The sequence below is a fragment of the Mus pahari genome, chromosome 16 (genome assembly GCF_900095145.1).
Source record: "Mus pahari chromosome 16, PAHARI_EIJ_v1.1, whole genome shotgun sequence".
In the NCBI taxonomy this organism is placed as follows: domain Eukaryota; kingdom Metazoa; phylum Chordata; class Mammalia; order Rodentia; family Muridae; genus Mus; species Mus pahari.
In genome coordinates this window covers 17,192,499-17,207,566 of record NC_034605.1, presented here as the reverse complement: position 1 = coordinate 17,207,566, position 15,068 = coordinate 17,192,499, and the positions used below count along the sequence as shown (strand labels likewise).

General features: G+C 42.2%; 1 protein-coding gene across 1 annotated transcript in view; it reads right to left on the bottom strand.

Moving 5' to 3' along the window:
• Positions 1-12,936, bottom strand: part of Ero1b (endoplasmic reticulum oxidoreductase 1 beta) — a 41,354-nt gene extending 28,418 nt beyond the window's left edge. The window contains exons 1-4 of the mRNA XM_021215542.2: positions 12,628-12,936; positions 2,914-3,033; positions 1,438-1,521; positions 508-549 (exon numbers count right to left, since the gene is read on the bottom strand). Coding sequence (XP_021071201.1) covers positions 508-549; positions 1,438-1,521; positions 2,914-3,033; positions 12,628-12,729 — 348 coding nt within the window. The 5' untranslated portion in view covers positions 12,730-12,936. The remainder of the gene's footprint in view (positions 1-507; positions 550-1,437; positions 1,522-2,913; positions 3,034-12,627) is intronic.
• Between the last annotated feature and the right edge of the window lie 2,132 nt (positions 12,937-15,068).

Genomic DNA, 15,068 nt, shown 5'->3' with positions numbered 1-15,068 from the left:
AGCATCAGTGCATGGGAGAGATGGCTGGAACAGGGACATAGTACAGAAGAGGGAGGCAGCGAGAGTGGGAAATCTCCTTGTACGTGCAGCATTGGAAGATGAGAGTTACTTGCCAGGTAAGAGCATAGCTTACCCCAAAATAAATAAAAATAAAAAGTACAGTGAATATCTTAACACCATTTCCAAGTGCTTGGCTCAAAATAGTTTGGGAATATTTTTTTTCATACAATAAATTCTGAATCTTAACAGATACTAAGTGAAACAGAAGACTTAAAATAGTTACTAGTAATTTTGCTGCAATTACAATGGAGAGTTTTCCTATGTAGAGATTCTGAAAACAGATATAATTTCAAAAGAAGCCAGGCATGCATAACCTCACTGCTTGATTCAAGAGTTAACATTTTGAACTCTGAGGCCAAGAGTCCCCCACCCCCCATCCCCAGGTAGACTCATCATTTTCTACTGTCCCCTCTATCCGAAAAAAGTCAAGGAAGAAAAGTAACTCACCTTATTTGAACGCCCGGCTTTAATTCCAACTGGAATTTTACTCTTAAAAGAAAAATAAGACCATTACTTAAAAGATAGTCAGAGGGATGGTTACTATCAGAGGGAACAAAAGGAAACGGATCTCAAAATGCATCTGTATTTTGCTTATGTTTTATGTGTATGAGTGCTTTGCCAGCATGTATACACGTGCACCTCATGTTTGCCTACTATCTATGGTGGCCAGAGACAGTACTGGGTCCCCTGAACAGTGGTTATGGGTAGCTCTAAGCTACCATTTGAGTACTGGTAACTAAAGCCAAGTCCTCTATAGGAGCCCCAAATGTTCTCTCTCTCTCTCTCCAGACCCTGTTGTGTTTATTTCTTACTAGAAATGTATCACAGAAGCGGCTCTAATGTACTACATACGGAAAGTAACTGATCGCTTGAACTTATGATTAAACACTCAATGTAGAAACCTATTATGAACCAGCCAGCACTGTGGCTCACACACATACCCCTACCTGGAATGTAACAGTCTCTTGGTAGTAAACATAACCTTTAAAGAAAAAAAGCATTGAAAACCTACTCTAACTGGATTTTTCTACTTCATGCACTGAAATTCTCATTTTAAATGTGAAGTTTAAGGTCCCAAACTTCTCTTTTTGCCTACGAAACAAGATGCAAATTCAATAAAGCCATTATAGGTCTAATCCTAGATTAAGCCTCTGATCTTCCTACCATTTAGAATCAGACCTATGTCCACACCCCATCACCAACACCACTGGATACACGAATTTCTCAACCAATCTTTTAAGAACTCTAGTCATAAGAGTTGAAAGCTTATGACTCTTCTGCCAAGCTCAAACAAAAGAATACTGGCAACGGGTTATGATTTTTTAAAAGCCAAGAAGCCAGTTCACCCCCTCCCACTCCCCATTATCATACTCTTACTTCTGGACAGGGCTCCACATGACAGTCTTTTATTGAGCAGTGGCCGTCTTCTGCCCAGAAAGGACATGGTCGTTTCAGATTAACCTTTCCAGGAAGAACAAATCAACATTAGTGATCAGGCATGGTAATTACAGAATGTTTGTAGATATCACTGTGTTGGGCACAGTGACACAGTAGTGATGGGGAGGGAGAAGCTGCTTGACCCTGTGGTGTGTACATAGTTCAGACAGTAAATGACTATGGCTATGCAGGCATTTGGACAGAGTGTTAGCTTTTAATGGCCATAGGTTCTCTGTCATTGCAAAAGAGAGACAACATTCAAGTTCACTGCTGGTTTGAAGCACAGTTGTCCCTGGGCAGCATTTCAGAATGACTTTAACACTCATTCCCCAAACACCAACCACCACCTTAGCCTTAGGGCTTCAGCATGACCTTAGCATGTGCTGTCGGACACCAGTCTGGGCTCAAGGCCAAAGAGAACCTTCTCTTCTAGGACTTATAATGTCCTAAAGAAAAATCAAACACTCACACATTTATTTCATTGCAAATTGTAGTGTGTGTTCCAAAGGAGAGCCTAGAGTTTTGTAGTCACAGTGCTGTCGGGTGGAGCCTCTGAGGCGACCATGTTTTAGGAAGATGAAAGGTGGGGGAAGTGTGCATTTGGCTACAGCAATACAGAGCTCTGATGGTGCTAAAAATGAAGAACCACCAGTTCCACCATTTTTAGTGATAAAAGAATAGACAATACGGGTAGAGGTCATATGGTAAACACCAGTTCCCATATTCTTCATACAACAGGAAGTTGATAATCCCACACGACTTACAGATGTATTGCCCAAGCTAAAACCCAGAGTTTTCTGTTTCCTCCCGTACTGCTTTCTATCCCCCCCATCACGTCTCTTGCCCAAGCGTCTGCAATAGTTTCCCTCCTTCACCCCCTACCTATTGCATGCAGCAACAGTTACATCAAAACCAAGGCAGACCTTTCCAGTGTCTGCTCAGAACCGTCCTGTGCATTTTCAGTTCTCTACCCCTGCAGCAGCTCTACACACACTATGTAACCATTGTCACCTGCCTTCTCTTACCTCAGCTATCACACTGCTTTTTAACTTGATACAGGGCTCTGTAAGTCCCAAAGAGCACCAGTGACCTCCTATTACTCCGCGGTGCTTAAGATACACCCGTTATACCAGCATAGTGCCCCGCTGCAGCCTGCCAGTGAGGTCCAGAGCACATAACCTGTGCTCACAGAGGCTGACAAAGTCCGTGTGGGCAGGAGGAATCGTCACCTCAAAAACTGAAACTGAAAGAGGAAGAATCCCCAAACATATGAAGAAGGGTTCTGATTCTTGGTGTGTAGTAAACAAGTTCTCCACAATGATATTTTTTTTAAAGATTTTGAAAAACATAATAAAACAAGTCACATTTGCAGAAATGAAATCTTTGGATTAACAGAATTAAAAATTGCCACCTTACCTTGTAATAACGAAAATAGTCCCGTTCTTGTAACTTTTTTATTTTGGGAAAGATTTTGTAGGTGTTGAACTTATCAATGCTGTCAATGTCACATAAGCAATCATCCAGAACTCCAGTCACCTAGAATACACACGAGTAAGATCTATGATATATAAATCACTAACATTTATACCTTAATAAACCTACTATTTTAAAGGATAATTTATTCATTCAAGTTGGCCAGTTTTACTGATTAAGGTTTATGACATTAGGGCCAATGAAGTGGCTTAGTGGGTAAAAGTACCTGCTGTCAAGTCTGACAACATGGGTTCAATTTCCCTCCATATGGTGGAAGGAGGGTACCAACTCTTGAAACTTGTCCTCTGACTTTTATATGCATGCCACGTCACGTGTGTACTCAGTCCCCATCTCTCTCTCTCTCTCTCTCTCTCTCTCTCTCTCTCTCTCTCTCTCTCTCTCATACACACACACACACACACACACACACACACACACACAAACTACTATAAAAAGTATTTTTAAGACTTATAACATTAAAGCAGTCACTTTTTAAGTATAGCAGTTGAATAAAAAAAAATTCCAGGCTGGTGAGACGGCTCAGTGGGTAAGAGCACCAACTGCTCTTCCAAAGGTCNTGAGTTCANATCCCAGCAACCATATGGTGGCTCACAACCATCTGTAACAAGATCTGATGCCCTCTTCTGGAGTGTCTGAAGTCAGCTACAGTGTAATTTCATATAATAAATAAATCTTTAAAAAAAAATTCCAGGAAAATTACATATACCACTACTTTGAAATACCAATCCTTCTTTTAGAGTTCAAAATGGAAGATACTTCTGCCTTTCCTCTGCCTGGTCAATAAAAATCTTAGCCACCACTGACTAACATAAGCAATCTATAAGGATTCCAGACTAACCTAAAAGCCACAGCCTGTAATGCCTCTGCTGAGGCCATCTACACCTTTCTTTTAGGTTGCTATTTATGTGCCACACAGGGTGTTAAGAGCTTTAGCGTGTCACATCATTTACTCTTTAAAGCTATCCTGTAAATAACCCCCACTGTAAGAAAATCATGGCTTAACAAGCTTCCAATGATTGTTTTACATACATGGAACCTAACTCCCACATCTATCAGGCTTTAAAATCTGTGCTCTTCCCCAGTACTCCATGAATCCATGAAGAGAAACAGGTACATATGAGGTAAATTTTGAGTCCAAAAGATTCTGTAAGACACCCTTCAGCTTCACTAAAAATGGCTCTCAGTATATATGCACAACTTGGATTAACCCTGGGAGACCTCTTTTAACTAAAAAGCCGCATTCCCCAAACTCACACACTATGGTTCCAGATACAGACTATTCTGAAAAGCTTTGGAAATGGTGGAAAGAGTGAAGGCTTCAAGCTGGAGCAGGAACAAGATGGCTCAGCAGGTAAAAACATTTATCCTCCAAGCCCGATGACCCGAGTTCAATCCCAGGATCCCATGATGGATAGAAGAAGCAACTCCTAAAAGGTGTCACCTGACCTCAACATGTGTATCTGCACCCACACGCACCCATTCCCTCCCCTCCAAGAGGATGAGGATAATGGCGGTGGTGATGATGATGATGATGGTGATGATTGTCGCGTCTACTCTCTTAACCAGCAAGGAAGACGCAACCACCAGTTCTTCTCTCAGCAATTTATTCAGGACCCTTGAACAATCTTCATTTCCCTCTTCATCTCCCTCTTCATCTCCCCCGAGTCCCGGGATACAAGCCTTTTTATATTCTTATCCACTCCAATCGCGGCAGGCCACGTCACTTCACCAGGCGCATGGCCTCAGCCAACCAGAAGAGTGGGAACATATCACCACCAAATATGGACCTGTTTACCACAAGCTCCATAGCCAACAGGTGCCATCTTTTAAGGTGCGTCTTCGGGTAGCCCAGGGGAGGGGCCGTGGCCTCCTACAGATGATGATGAAAGAACAGGATAGATGCTTCAATTGAACATCTACACCCACACATCGCAAGCATGCAGACATGAAATAGTGAAGAGGAGAAGGGGAGGAGGATAGAAACAGAACAGATGCTTGATGGGAATAACCTGATCCATATTTTCATTGTGGTGGTGAATGCATGAAACACAATAAAAATGTGAATACAACCAGGCAGTGGTGGCACACACCTTTCATTGCAGCACTTGGGAGGCAGAGGCAGGCAAATCTCTAAGTTCAAGGCCAGCCTAGCTACAAAGTGAGTCCCAGGATACACACAGAAACCTTGTCTCTAAAAAACCCGCCCCCTCCCAAAAAAATATGTGAATATGTACACACAAATAATATACACAGAACCAGGGAAATATCAAATCATTCTACCAATGGCAACATCCTGTTTACAACTCTCTCTCTATAAAATGTTACCATTGTGTAACTTGGTAACGTGACATAGTATTTCTCTGTATTTTTTCCTACAACTGCACATGAACTTGCAACTATCTCAGTTCAAGGTTTTAAAAACAATGGCACTCTGCCTATTAAATGTTGCATTCAGGAAGCCCTCAGATAGGAGGACACATAGACACAATGATCAGAAGCAGAAGTTCTTGCCAATTATTTTTCTTTCTCAGCGTGGAAATCTCTCTCTCAACTCCATCCCACTCGGACACAGCAACATGTCACCTTTACATAAGGAACGAGGGCTGGAATTCCCCACTTAATCTCCCTGTTTCTTAGGATCCTGCCACTAACCCTCAAATTTCATTGAGCTTCTAGGTTCTCTAGTCACCAGCAGTCATATAGACGTACGTGTGTGTGCATGTGTGTGTGTTTAAATATCTTTTCTAGTCTGGACATGGTAGCATATGGCTCTAATCCCTGCATTCAGGAGGCAGAGGCTGGCAGATCTCTGTATTTGAGGCCACCCTGGTCTACAGAGTGAGCTCCAGGACAGCCAGAAAAACCCTGTTCAAAAACAAACAAAAACCCTTTATCTGGTAACTGTTCTTTCTTAGTAATGCTTTTTAAACTGAAAACTTTGGGGTTGTAAACTATTATTTTCTTTAAATATTTTCAGGGGCTGGGAAGATGACTGTCAGCAAGATGCTTGCCACACAAACATAAAGGCCTAAACTCAGATCTCTAACACTTACATCAAAAGCTGGGGAGACAGCACTGGGGAGACTGGGGCTCCCTGGGGCTTGGGGGTCAGACTTTCTAACTGAATTGGTGAGCTCCAGCTTCATCAAGACTCAAAGAATAAGGTGGAGAAAAGATTGATAGCACCTAGTGTTAACTTTTAGCCTCCATGTGCATGTGGGCGCACACACATAGGCCATTTTCATTGTGATAAGGATAAATTACTGTTAATACACATCTGTAACTTTTTAAAACCTGTGTATCACCAAAAGTCTGAAATGGGGATGCAAATATTTCCTGTATCCTTGAAGTTCTTTCTCAAGTACAGCTACCTAGAGGTTAAACTAAAGCTTACTATTGTGATTTTCTTTTTAATGCATCCCTGAATATACTCACAATTCCCATTTTAGTAACATTAATGTCATTTCATTTCAGTACTTCTGCAAAGGTGTGGCTTTTGCTAACATTTTACTTTGGCATTTATCTATGATGGTGAGTTTTATGTGTAGCTAGCTCATTCACTTTCCCTGATATAAATGCTGTATAATATGAACAATCACAGCTTATCCATTCCATTTTGTTCCATGCAGAAGAACAGCCCAAGATATGCAAATCCTGATTCCTAAGACTCTATTATAGCACAGGGGCTGGTGAGATGGCTCAGCGGGTAAGAGCACCCAACTGCTCTTCCAAAGGTCTTGAGTTCAAATCCCAGCAACCATATGGTGGCTCACAACCATCTGTAATGAGATCTGATGTCCTCTTCTGGGGTGACTGAAGACAGCTACAGTGTACTTACATATAATAAATAAATCTTAAAAAAAAAGACTCTATTGCACAAACCTAATGTTAGAAGGATACTCTTTTACAAAGTAAGTGGCTTTAAAGATGTGACTAGGGCAGGCCAGATTGCTCGGTGGGTAAGGATGCTTGCCTGGCAAGCCTGGCAACCTGAGTTTGATCCTTAGAACCCATGTGGAGTTGGAAACAAAGAACTCCTCTGACCTCTACATGCAGGATGTGGCTGGCAAGCAAGCATACATGAACATGCAAACACACACACACAATATACAAATTTTAAAGAAAAATTTAAAGATATGATTAAGGATCTTAAGGCATGAAGGTTATATTGGATTAACAAAAAGAGATCAATAGAGTTAAGAGAATGAATTCCTTATCAGAAAGATAAGGGGTACTGGTGTTGGGGTCAGGAGACGTTAGAAGAGTTCACAATACTGACAGTGAAGATACAGAAGAAATCACAAGGCAAAGACTAAAGATGCCTTTAGAAGCTCGGCAGAATCAAGAAACGGTTCTCACAGCTTCCAGGACTCCCACCTTAAGGATAAAATTAAGGATATTATCACTGTAAAACTCATTTTCAGATTTTTGGTCCCCAAAACTATAAGATTAAAAACATTACATTGTTTTCAGCGACTAAACTGTGGCAACTGTGTTATAGTAACACAGGAAACAAATATATTCCACATCGATTATAAATTTTGCTAAAGAAAAAAGCTATGTAATCATCGTTGTATATGTATCTTGGGAGACATGTTGAAGAGTTTATATCAAGGTGATAATTTTGGGTATAAAAATGCTCTAAGCACACATGCAGCTTTATTAGAGGACAGTAGGCTGACTCCCTAAGTTTTTATATCAAGTCTGCATCTCACCACCAATGGTCAGGGGTTACTGTTGAGACATGCCACCCTCAATTCTAATATTAATCTAAGGTTTAATTTTTACCAACAACAAGGACAAAGAGGTCTGAGGGACAGTGGAGCTTTGTCCCGATGATGCCGCACTACATTGATGATGACGCACTACATTGCTTTCTGATCCTGAAGCTTCAGATGCCTGTCACCCGGATGTCAATGATGGAGAATAAAAAGTTGGATGTGGTGGTCTAGAACTAAGATTTCTTGTCTTCAAATATAAACTTGAGACTCAGGTACAGATGGGTTTTTTAAAACCAAGTATCCAGATAAGATGAACAAGAAAGGCACAAACCCCAAGGGTCAAATGACTGGTGATCAAGGGCAGAGGAGGAACAAGCCAAGTGTTCTAAAGTAGACTGGGCCACTACAGGGGAAGTAGACCAGAAAAGTTAGCATCCTGGATACCAAAGTAAGCACTTAAAAGAGTAAAGGTGGAGTTGTGAAAAGAAAATTCTGCCAACAGGTAAAACCTGAGGTTTAAGAACTATAGTCTTAGCAAGGAAGACACTGGTAACCCTGACAAGAGAGAACAGTTTCAGGGCAGTAGTAGAAGGACAATACGGTACAGTCTGACTGTAATGAATAGGCTAAACAAAACAGGACAGGAAAAATGAAATGAAGACAGCTCAGGAATTTTTCTAGCTACAGAAATTAAAAGGGGGAGGGGGCAGCTCAATCAGTAAAGAGCTCAATGAGGACCAGAGCTTAGCACCAAGAACCCAAGATCATATGTTAGAATGACAGTAACGGCTCATTAGGGAAAAACTAATGAGGTGGGGGAAATGAAGACATGATCCGCTGGAACCATATCCTTGAGTAGGAAAGAAGAAATGGACCCTAGTACACGTTATAAGAGCACAAATGATTCATCCATGGCGGTAACCAACAGGGTCACAACAGCTGGTAAAGTCCAGGAAGTGGATCACTCTGTGGAAATTCTCTTTTGTTAGGCGTGAAGCCTAGAGGGCAGAAGAGCAGGTGACAAAGGATTAAGTAGAAAAATCAGTAACAGTTATTTCTTAAGCTAGGTATAATCAGCTATTTAATTAATTCACCCTAGAGTTTTAAATCTTACTTCCCTTCCCCGCTGGCCTTTTGAGACAAAGATTCACACACAGCTCAGGCCAACTAGGAGTTGGTTCTGCAACTAAAGCCAACCTTGAACTTCTGATTTTGTTCACTCACTCTTGAGATTATGGGTGCATACCACCATACTTCATTTAAATTTTACTTTGAACACATCAATTTCATTATTTTTAATCCTTTGGCCATTCTTTTAGATGTTTTTTTAATACTTCTATGCTTTTCTTAAGTACACTAAAGCTGACATTAAATTAGCTACCTAAAATTTTCAGAACCTGAGATATTGTCTCTAGTGTTTCCACTTATAGGTGCTCCTCAACTTTCCATGTGAAATTGCCTCCCCAATAAACCCACTAAAACAAAAATATCAATTGGAAATGCAATCGAGACACATAGCCTACTATACAGCATGGATCAGAAACTCAGGAGACAACTTGTGGAGTACGCGTTATTACCTTGTTTATTACACCTGTGTTGGCATAGCTGATGGTGAACTGTTGCTCACTGTCCCTTCCTAGCACTGAAAGTACAGAACTAGCATAACTATATATATATATATATATATATATATATATATATATATATGAAGTAGTTTCTACTAAACAGATATAGCTTTCTCACCTGTGTAATTTAAAAAAAATAAAAAATAAAAAACCCAACCATCGTAAACCAAATATCTAACTATCATAAGCCAGGGGCTATTTGTATCTGATTCAAGATACCCTACTGCCTTGTGATAACTTTTTTTTTGGCACACTCCTAGCTGTTTATTCCACTGGACACTATCTCTGAAATCTCTTAAGTCCTTGAGTTGAAAACACACTTCTCTAGGAGGAACGAATATTTGCTTTCTCTGGTAACCTGGGCTTCCTGTGAATTTCACTTCTAGCCGAAGCTCATCCTAGCACAAATGATACAGGGTAGGCCTGAAAGGGCAAGGGAGGGGGGGGGGCTGCTCACAGTCAACCAAGCTTTCATCCCCTTCTTCGAAACTTTTTTCCTTTTCCACAAAATGGGACTCATTTTCCATTCACACTTACACTAACAATATAGCTCTTTGGGGGTCTCCTATGATTTTTCCATTTTAGGGAAGACACTGGTGTTATTTCTTACCAATTCTACCCCCACAAAGCTGTAAGACTAGAAGCTTGATCTTCAGGGGGTTTTTTTTGGTTTTGGTTTTTTTGTTTTGTTTTGTTTTTGGTTTTTTTCAAGACAGGGTTTCTCTGTATAGCCCTGGCTGTCCTGGAACTCACTTTGTAGACCAGGCTGGCCTTAAACTCAGAAATCCGCCTGCCTCTGCCTCCTGAGTGGTCTTCAGGTCTAAAAGAAACAAATCCTCAGGGTAGTGGAATAGTTAGGCACTGTGAGGCCCACATTTCTGACCTCCATTTAGTGGGGAGCTTTGTGTTCCTTGACTTCATGCCACCTCAGATGGGCATTTTAAAGGATTTCAAATATATCTGACAGAACTATCCTTTTACAGGAAAACTGTACGTTAGCATGCCATGAACCATATTTGCATTTCATTTATAAGAAAATGGGGCATCAGATATACAAATGAACATCCTCTCACATAGTCAAAAACATTTTCCTGCTTTCCATTTAGAAGGCAAAGTACCTATTTCCTTAAATGACTTTGATTTCTTGTGAACAGAGGTGTTTGTTCAAAAATTCTAATTCTTCCTTTTATGTTTACTCTTTCTGCCCCCCGCACCACCCTACCAAGTTTAGGGTGCATGAGAAGTAGAGGAACTATCTGTCTAGGTTCCACCTTCTGATTTTCTGGTCTCTGCTTTTCTGTCCACTGAAGCAAGTATGCTGATTTGTTAATGCTGGGTAGAGCATAAAGGGCTACACTAGGGCCCCAGTTTATGTTCCTTAACAAGCCAATTAAGCTCTCTAAACTTCACTTACCACCACAGCCTTACATATGGTACGAACCAAATAAAATGAGGTAATATATAATTAAACATGTTATAGGTTAAAGTGCTATATCTAAAAATGTCACCAAAACTGTATTTAGAAAGTACCCACTAGAAACAAAATATACTTTGTAGACTGGCACAGTGTTACTTTGAAATGCACAAATACTTCACTGTATATATATATATATATATATATATATATATATATATATATATTTTACAAATACATATATCCACAAATAGAATTACAGGTACATTATAAACCACTAATTACATGTGATTATTGGTAGCTAGAGAAACCTTAAGTGAAGCTTCTAGACCAGTGATTTTAAAAGTATACAATTAATTTATGACATATATCAAGCAAGAAAACAAGAAATCAGACTTTATTTAAAACTTCTAAATGCAAGTTCCACTAAAGCCAAACACTCAAACTTAGTAACTACAAAGTAACTTTGCTAGTGACAGCCTAGGAAATTTATTTTTTTCTAAATCTGATAGATACACCCAGAATTCTATCATAGTGTTTTCCAAGCCTGGCTAAAATGTAGTGGAAAGAGCAATTGCATCACACGTACTTACAGGGCTTGGTTAAAATGCTGATTCCTCGCTCAGTTCCAGATGGACTCAGAATACACAGAAGGGGATCAGAGAGTCTCCCCGTTCAACAAAAGCTTTCTTTCCCTTTCTTCCTTCTTTTCTCTGATTGGTTCATTGTTTAGTTTTTTTTGAGAGAGGGTCTTGCTATGTAGTCCTGGCTAATCCAGAAACTCAATATGTAGACCAGCAGCCAACCTGCAGCAATCCTACTGTTTTCCTTACTGTTTGTGTGTGTGTTTTTTTTTACCCCTGAGAGCTGACGCTACAGGTGTATGCCATTGTTCCCAGCTGTTTATTTTTATCAAATCGTTCATTTAAAGAGAACTCACACATGGACACACACAGAATATTCTTATATTCTAGGATTTAGTGCTGGGCACCATAACACCATGAACAAGGCTAGAAAAACATGTTTACAGGGTTACTCTCACAGTTACCATCTTTTTTTTTTTCCCTTAGCAATGAGCCTTAATTGCTTCAAACTACATGCCCCTCATTATCAGGGCCATCTGAGACACTTTTGTTTTTCTTCGGTTTTGGCTCTTCGAGCTAACACTTTGCAGCAGGTGCAGACAAGACATAGCAGCATCTGGCAACCTGTTCAAAACTTCCTCACTAAAAGAGGTAGAGCAAACCTACCTCTTTTCAAAGCAAGAGGCTGTGCTTTGGCTTTCGAGTACGTAGTGAACACTTCAGTAATACCTGCCTAACGGAGGCAACCTCAAAGTCTAATGGACTGTCCGGCCAGCAAGCCTCACTATAGACTTAAGAGGCCCACAGTAGGGGCCTGGGCCCTCCAGTGTCATAGCTGGGCTCACCTGGCATGCCACTTTGCATACAGAGGACAGGTGGGTAATTATAAAGCGGGTAAAGCCTATAGCTATCTCTAGAGCACAAGTTCGAGGAAATGAAGTGATGTCCCCTCTAGACCAGGAAGAAGGTGGAGGGCCTGCCTTCCTGTCATCTGAGGGAAGGGTGTCAGAGGTTTGTATCCCCAACACCAAAACTACCGCGTCTTGCTCAAGACCTGTGTCTCCCCGTCACCATCACAATGATAAAGCCGCTAGCGCTTACTGGCCGTCACCATCTTCCTCTTCCGTAAACCATCACCACGCGTGTCGTGTCCCCGCGCCCGCCGCGCTTTACAGACGTTTCCCGCACTAGCCGGTGCGGTTCTCAATCCCTGGCTGGTCACTCGCACCTGCACCTCGACCTCTCAGCGACGCCAGCGTGACCCGTCCCCTGCCTCTGGTCCTCGGGCTTACCTGGGTCTTGACGAGACTTGAGAGGAAGCTCAGGGTGACAAGCAGTGGCACCGTGGCCGCCGCCCCCTGCCCAGCAACGGCCCGGCGGAATCCCGGACTCATGGTGACCTCGGCCGCTGCCGTCGCCTCGGCCGATCGGGGCTGGGGAACGGCGGCCCGCCGCGACGACGACGGCAGGGGGCAGTGCCCGGGAGCCGGGAACTTCCAGGACCCGGGGTCTGAGCGCGGGTCTCGGGCAAGGAACACTCTACCGCTCCCAGCAGCAGCGATTGATGTACCAGTGCTGCGCGCCCCCGCTTCATCCCAGGAGGCCCCGCCCCCGGCGTCCTCAGTTATGATCACGCCCTCTGCGCAAAGCCTTCTGGGAGTTGTAGTCCCTGTAGCCCCTTGGGGCCCCCCCCACAGTGGGAAGGTCTCGAAAATGGAGAACTACAGGCTCGGAGGTCGCTCTGCCTCCCTGAGGCGGGGCTCGGTTCCTGTTTGCATCTGGGAGGAGTTTCCTGCCTCCCTGAGGCGGGGCTCGGTTCCTGTTTGCATCTGGGAGGAGTTTCCTGCCTCCCTGAGGCGGGGCTCCGCGGCGGCCAATGAGGCGGGACCACGAGGCCTCCAAAACACCCAGGAGCAGGCGGGAGAGCGGGTGCTGTTTTGGGGGTTGGCCTGAGGTGGTGGCATCTCTGTTTCGTCGCTCTGAGAAACAAGACTGCCCACCCCCACCCCCGCAGGTCTTCAGGCACTGTGCCAGTAGCTCCTTGTCACCGCTTGACCTCCTGGAGCCAGGATTTTTCTCGCCAGGCCGGCCGAATCTTTGACTTGTTATCCCCGAGAGCTTTCTTTGCCTTTTTTCTCACCTCTGCAGCTATCTAAAACCACCTGGCATCTTGTCAGGAAGTCTTCAGCACCTCCTTCATGTCACACGCCCCAGAAGTATCATTGCTTGGTGTCTCCCACTACTCCTCTATCAACACCAGAAAATCTATAATACACTTTAAAGCATGAAGGAAAAAAACCCAATCTATACAGTGAAAAAGAAGAATCGGGATAAATGCACAGAAAAGCTTAAAGGGACATAGACTATCCCAAATTTAACACATTCTAGATGGTTTTGAGGTCTTAATTACACCTCAAATATTGTTCTGGGATTATGTAAGATTTTGTACATAAGCTTCCTGTAATCCCTAGCAAATAAGTGATCAATAAATGGTAACCGCTAACTTTACCGATATTCCTGAGTTATAGGAAACTTACATTCAGTAGTGTGTATCAATTTGTCATTGTTGATGTACCAAATGACCAGAAGGGTAGTGATTGAAAACAAACCCAATGTATTATCTTACATTCTGGAAGCCAGAAAACTAAAACGAACTGCATTCATTTGGAATATTCTAGAGAATAATGTTTCCTTGCTTTTTCTAGCTTCTAGGGCCAATCATATTCCTAGACTCAGGACCTCACATGACAGAGTGGCATAACCTGCTTCTGTCGTCATGTGCTTTCTGACCCTGTCTCTCTTGTATCCTTACATATAAAGACCTGTGACTGCATGGGGCTCACCCAGATAATCCAGGCAATTTCCTGATCTCAAAATCCTTAATCACATCTTCAAAGTCTCCTTTGGCCTCTCTAGAAACAGAACATTCACATCCATGATTCCATCTAGACCCACTGTGTAATCTGTACAGTCAGCCAGAAATGAAAGTCCAGGGGAAATGTGAAGAATTTTAAGACAGTGACAACAGAACAATAAACCAGTCCAAGGCCCTGGAACTTCAGAGGTCATCTTCCCATGTCGCCAGCTCCCTTTTCTCCACATTTCTGTTGCCTCCACTTTGACCCAGGTCTTTCTTACACAGCCAACACAGAACTGTGTGCGACTTGCTTCTCAAAGCTGCCTTTCTATGCTCTTCATTTCTCTGTGCTTTGAATATGCATGGGACTTTCCTCAGGCCCCTTTGTGCTGCAATTGACCCAGATAACGTATACATCATGGAACAAAGCCATAAACTGCCTTATTTTTAAATCTCCCATTTTTATTTATTTATTTATTTTTGGTTTTTCGAGACAGGGTTTCTCTGTATAGCCCTGGCTGTCCTGGATTAAATCTCCCATTTTTAATATCTGATATCAAGGGCAGAACCCATGCCTGTCATTCAGAGCACTTCAGGACCTGTCACAAAAAAATTTGAGTTTTTCTATCAGCTTTTCAGTTGGTAGAAGAAAAACAAGTTTACAAAGATTATAAATGATACCACGGCATTTGTTTTAGCTCAGAAACTTGACTCACAATGTTTGGAAACAATTTTTTCTCCTGGTGAGTGAAATCAGACATGGGTGTTTTTTCATGAAAAAGAATAGTACCGAGGATCATTCACATTGAGCTGTGCTGTGATCTGTTTTAGCATTTGTTGTAATGAGCAGGGTGAGGAGATGATTAATTGATGAAT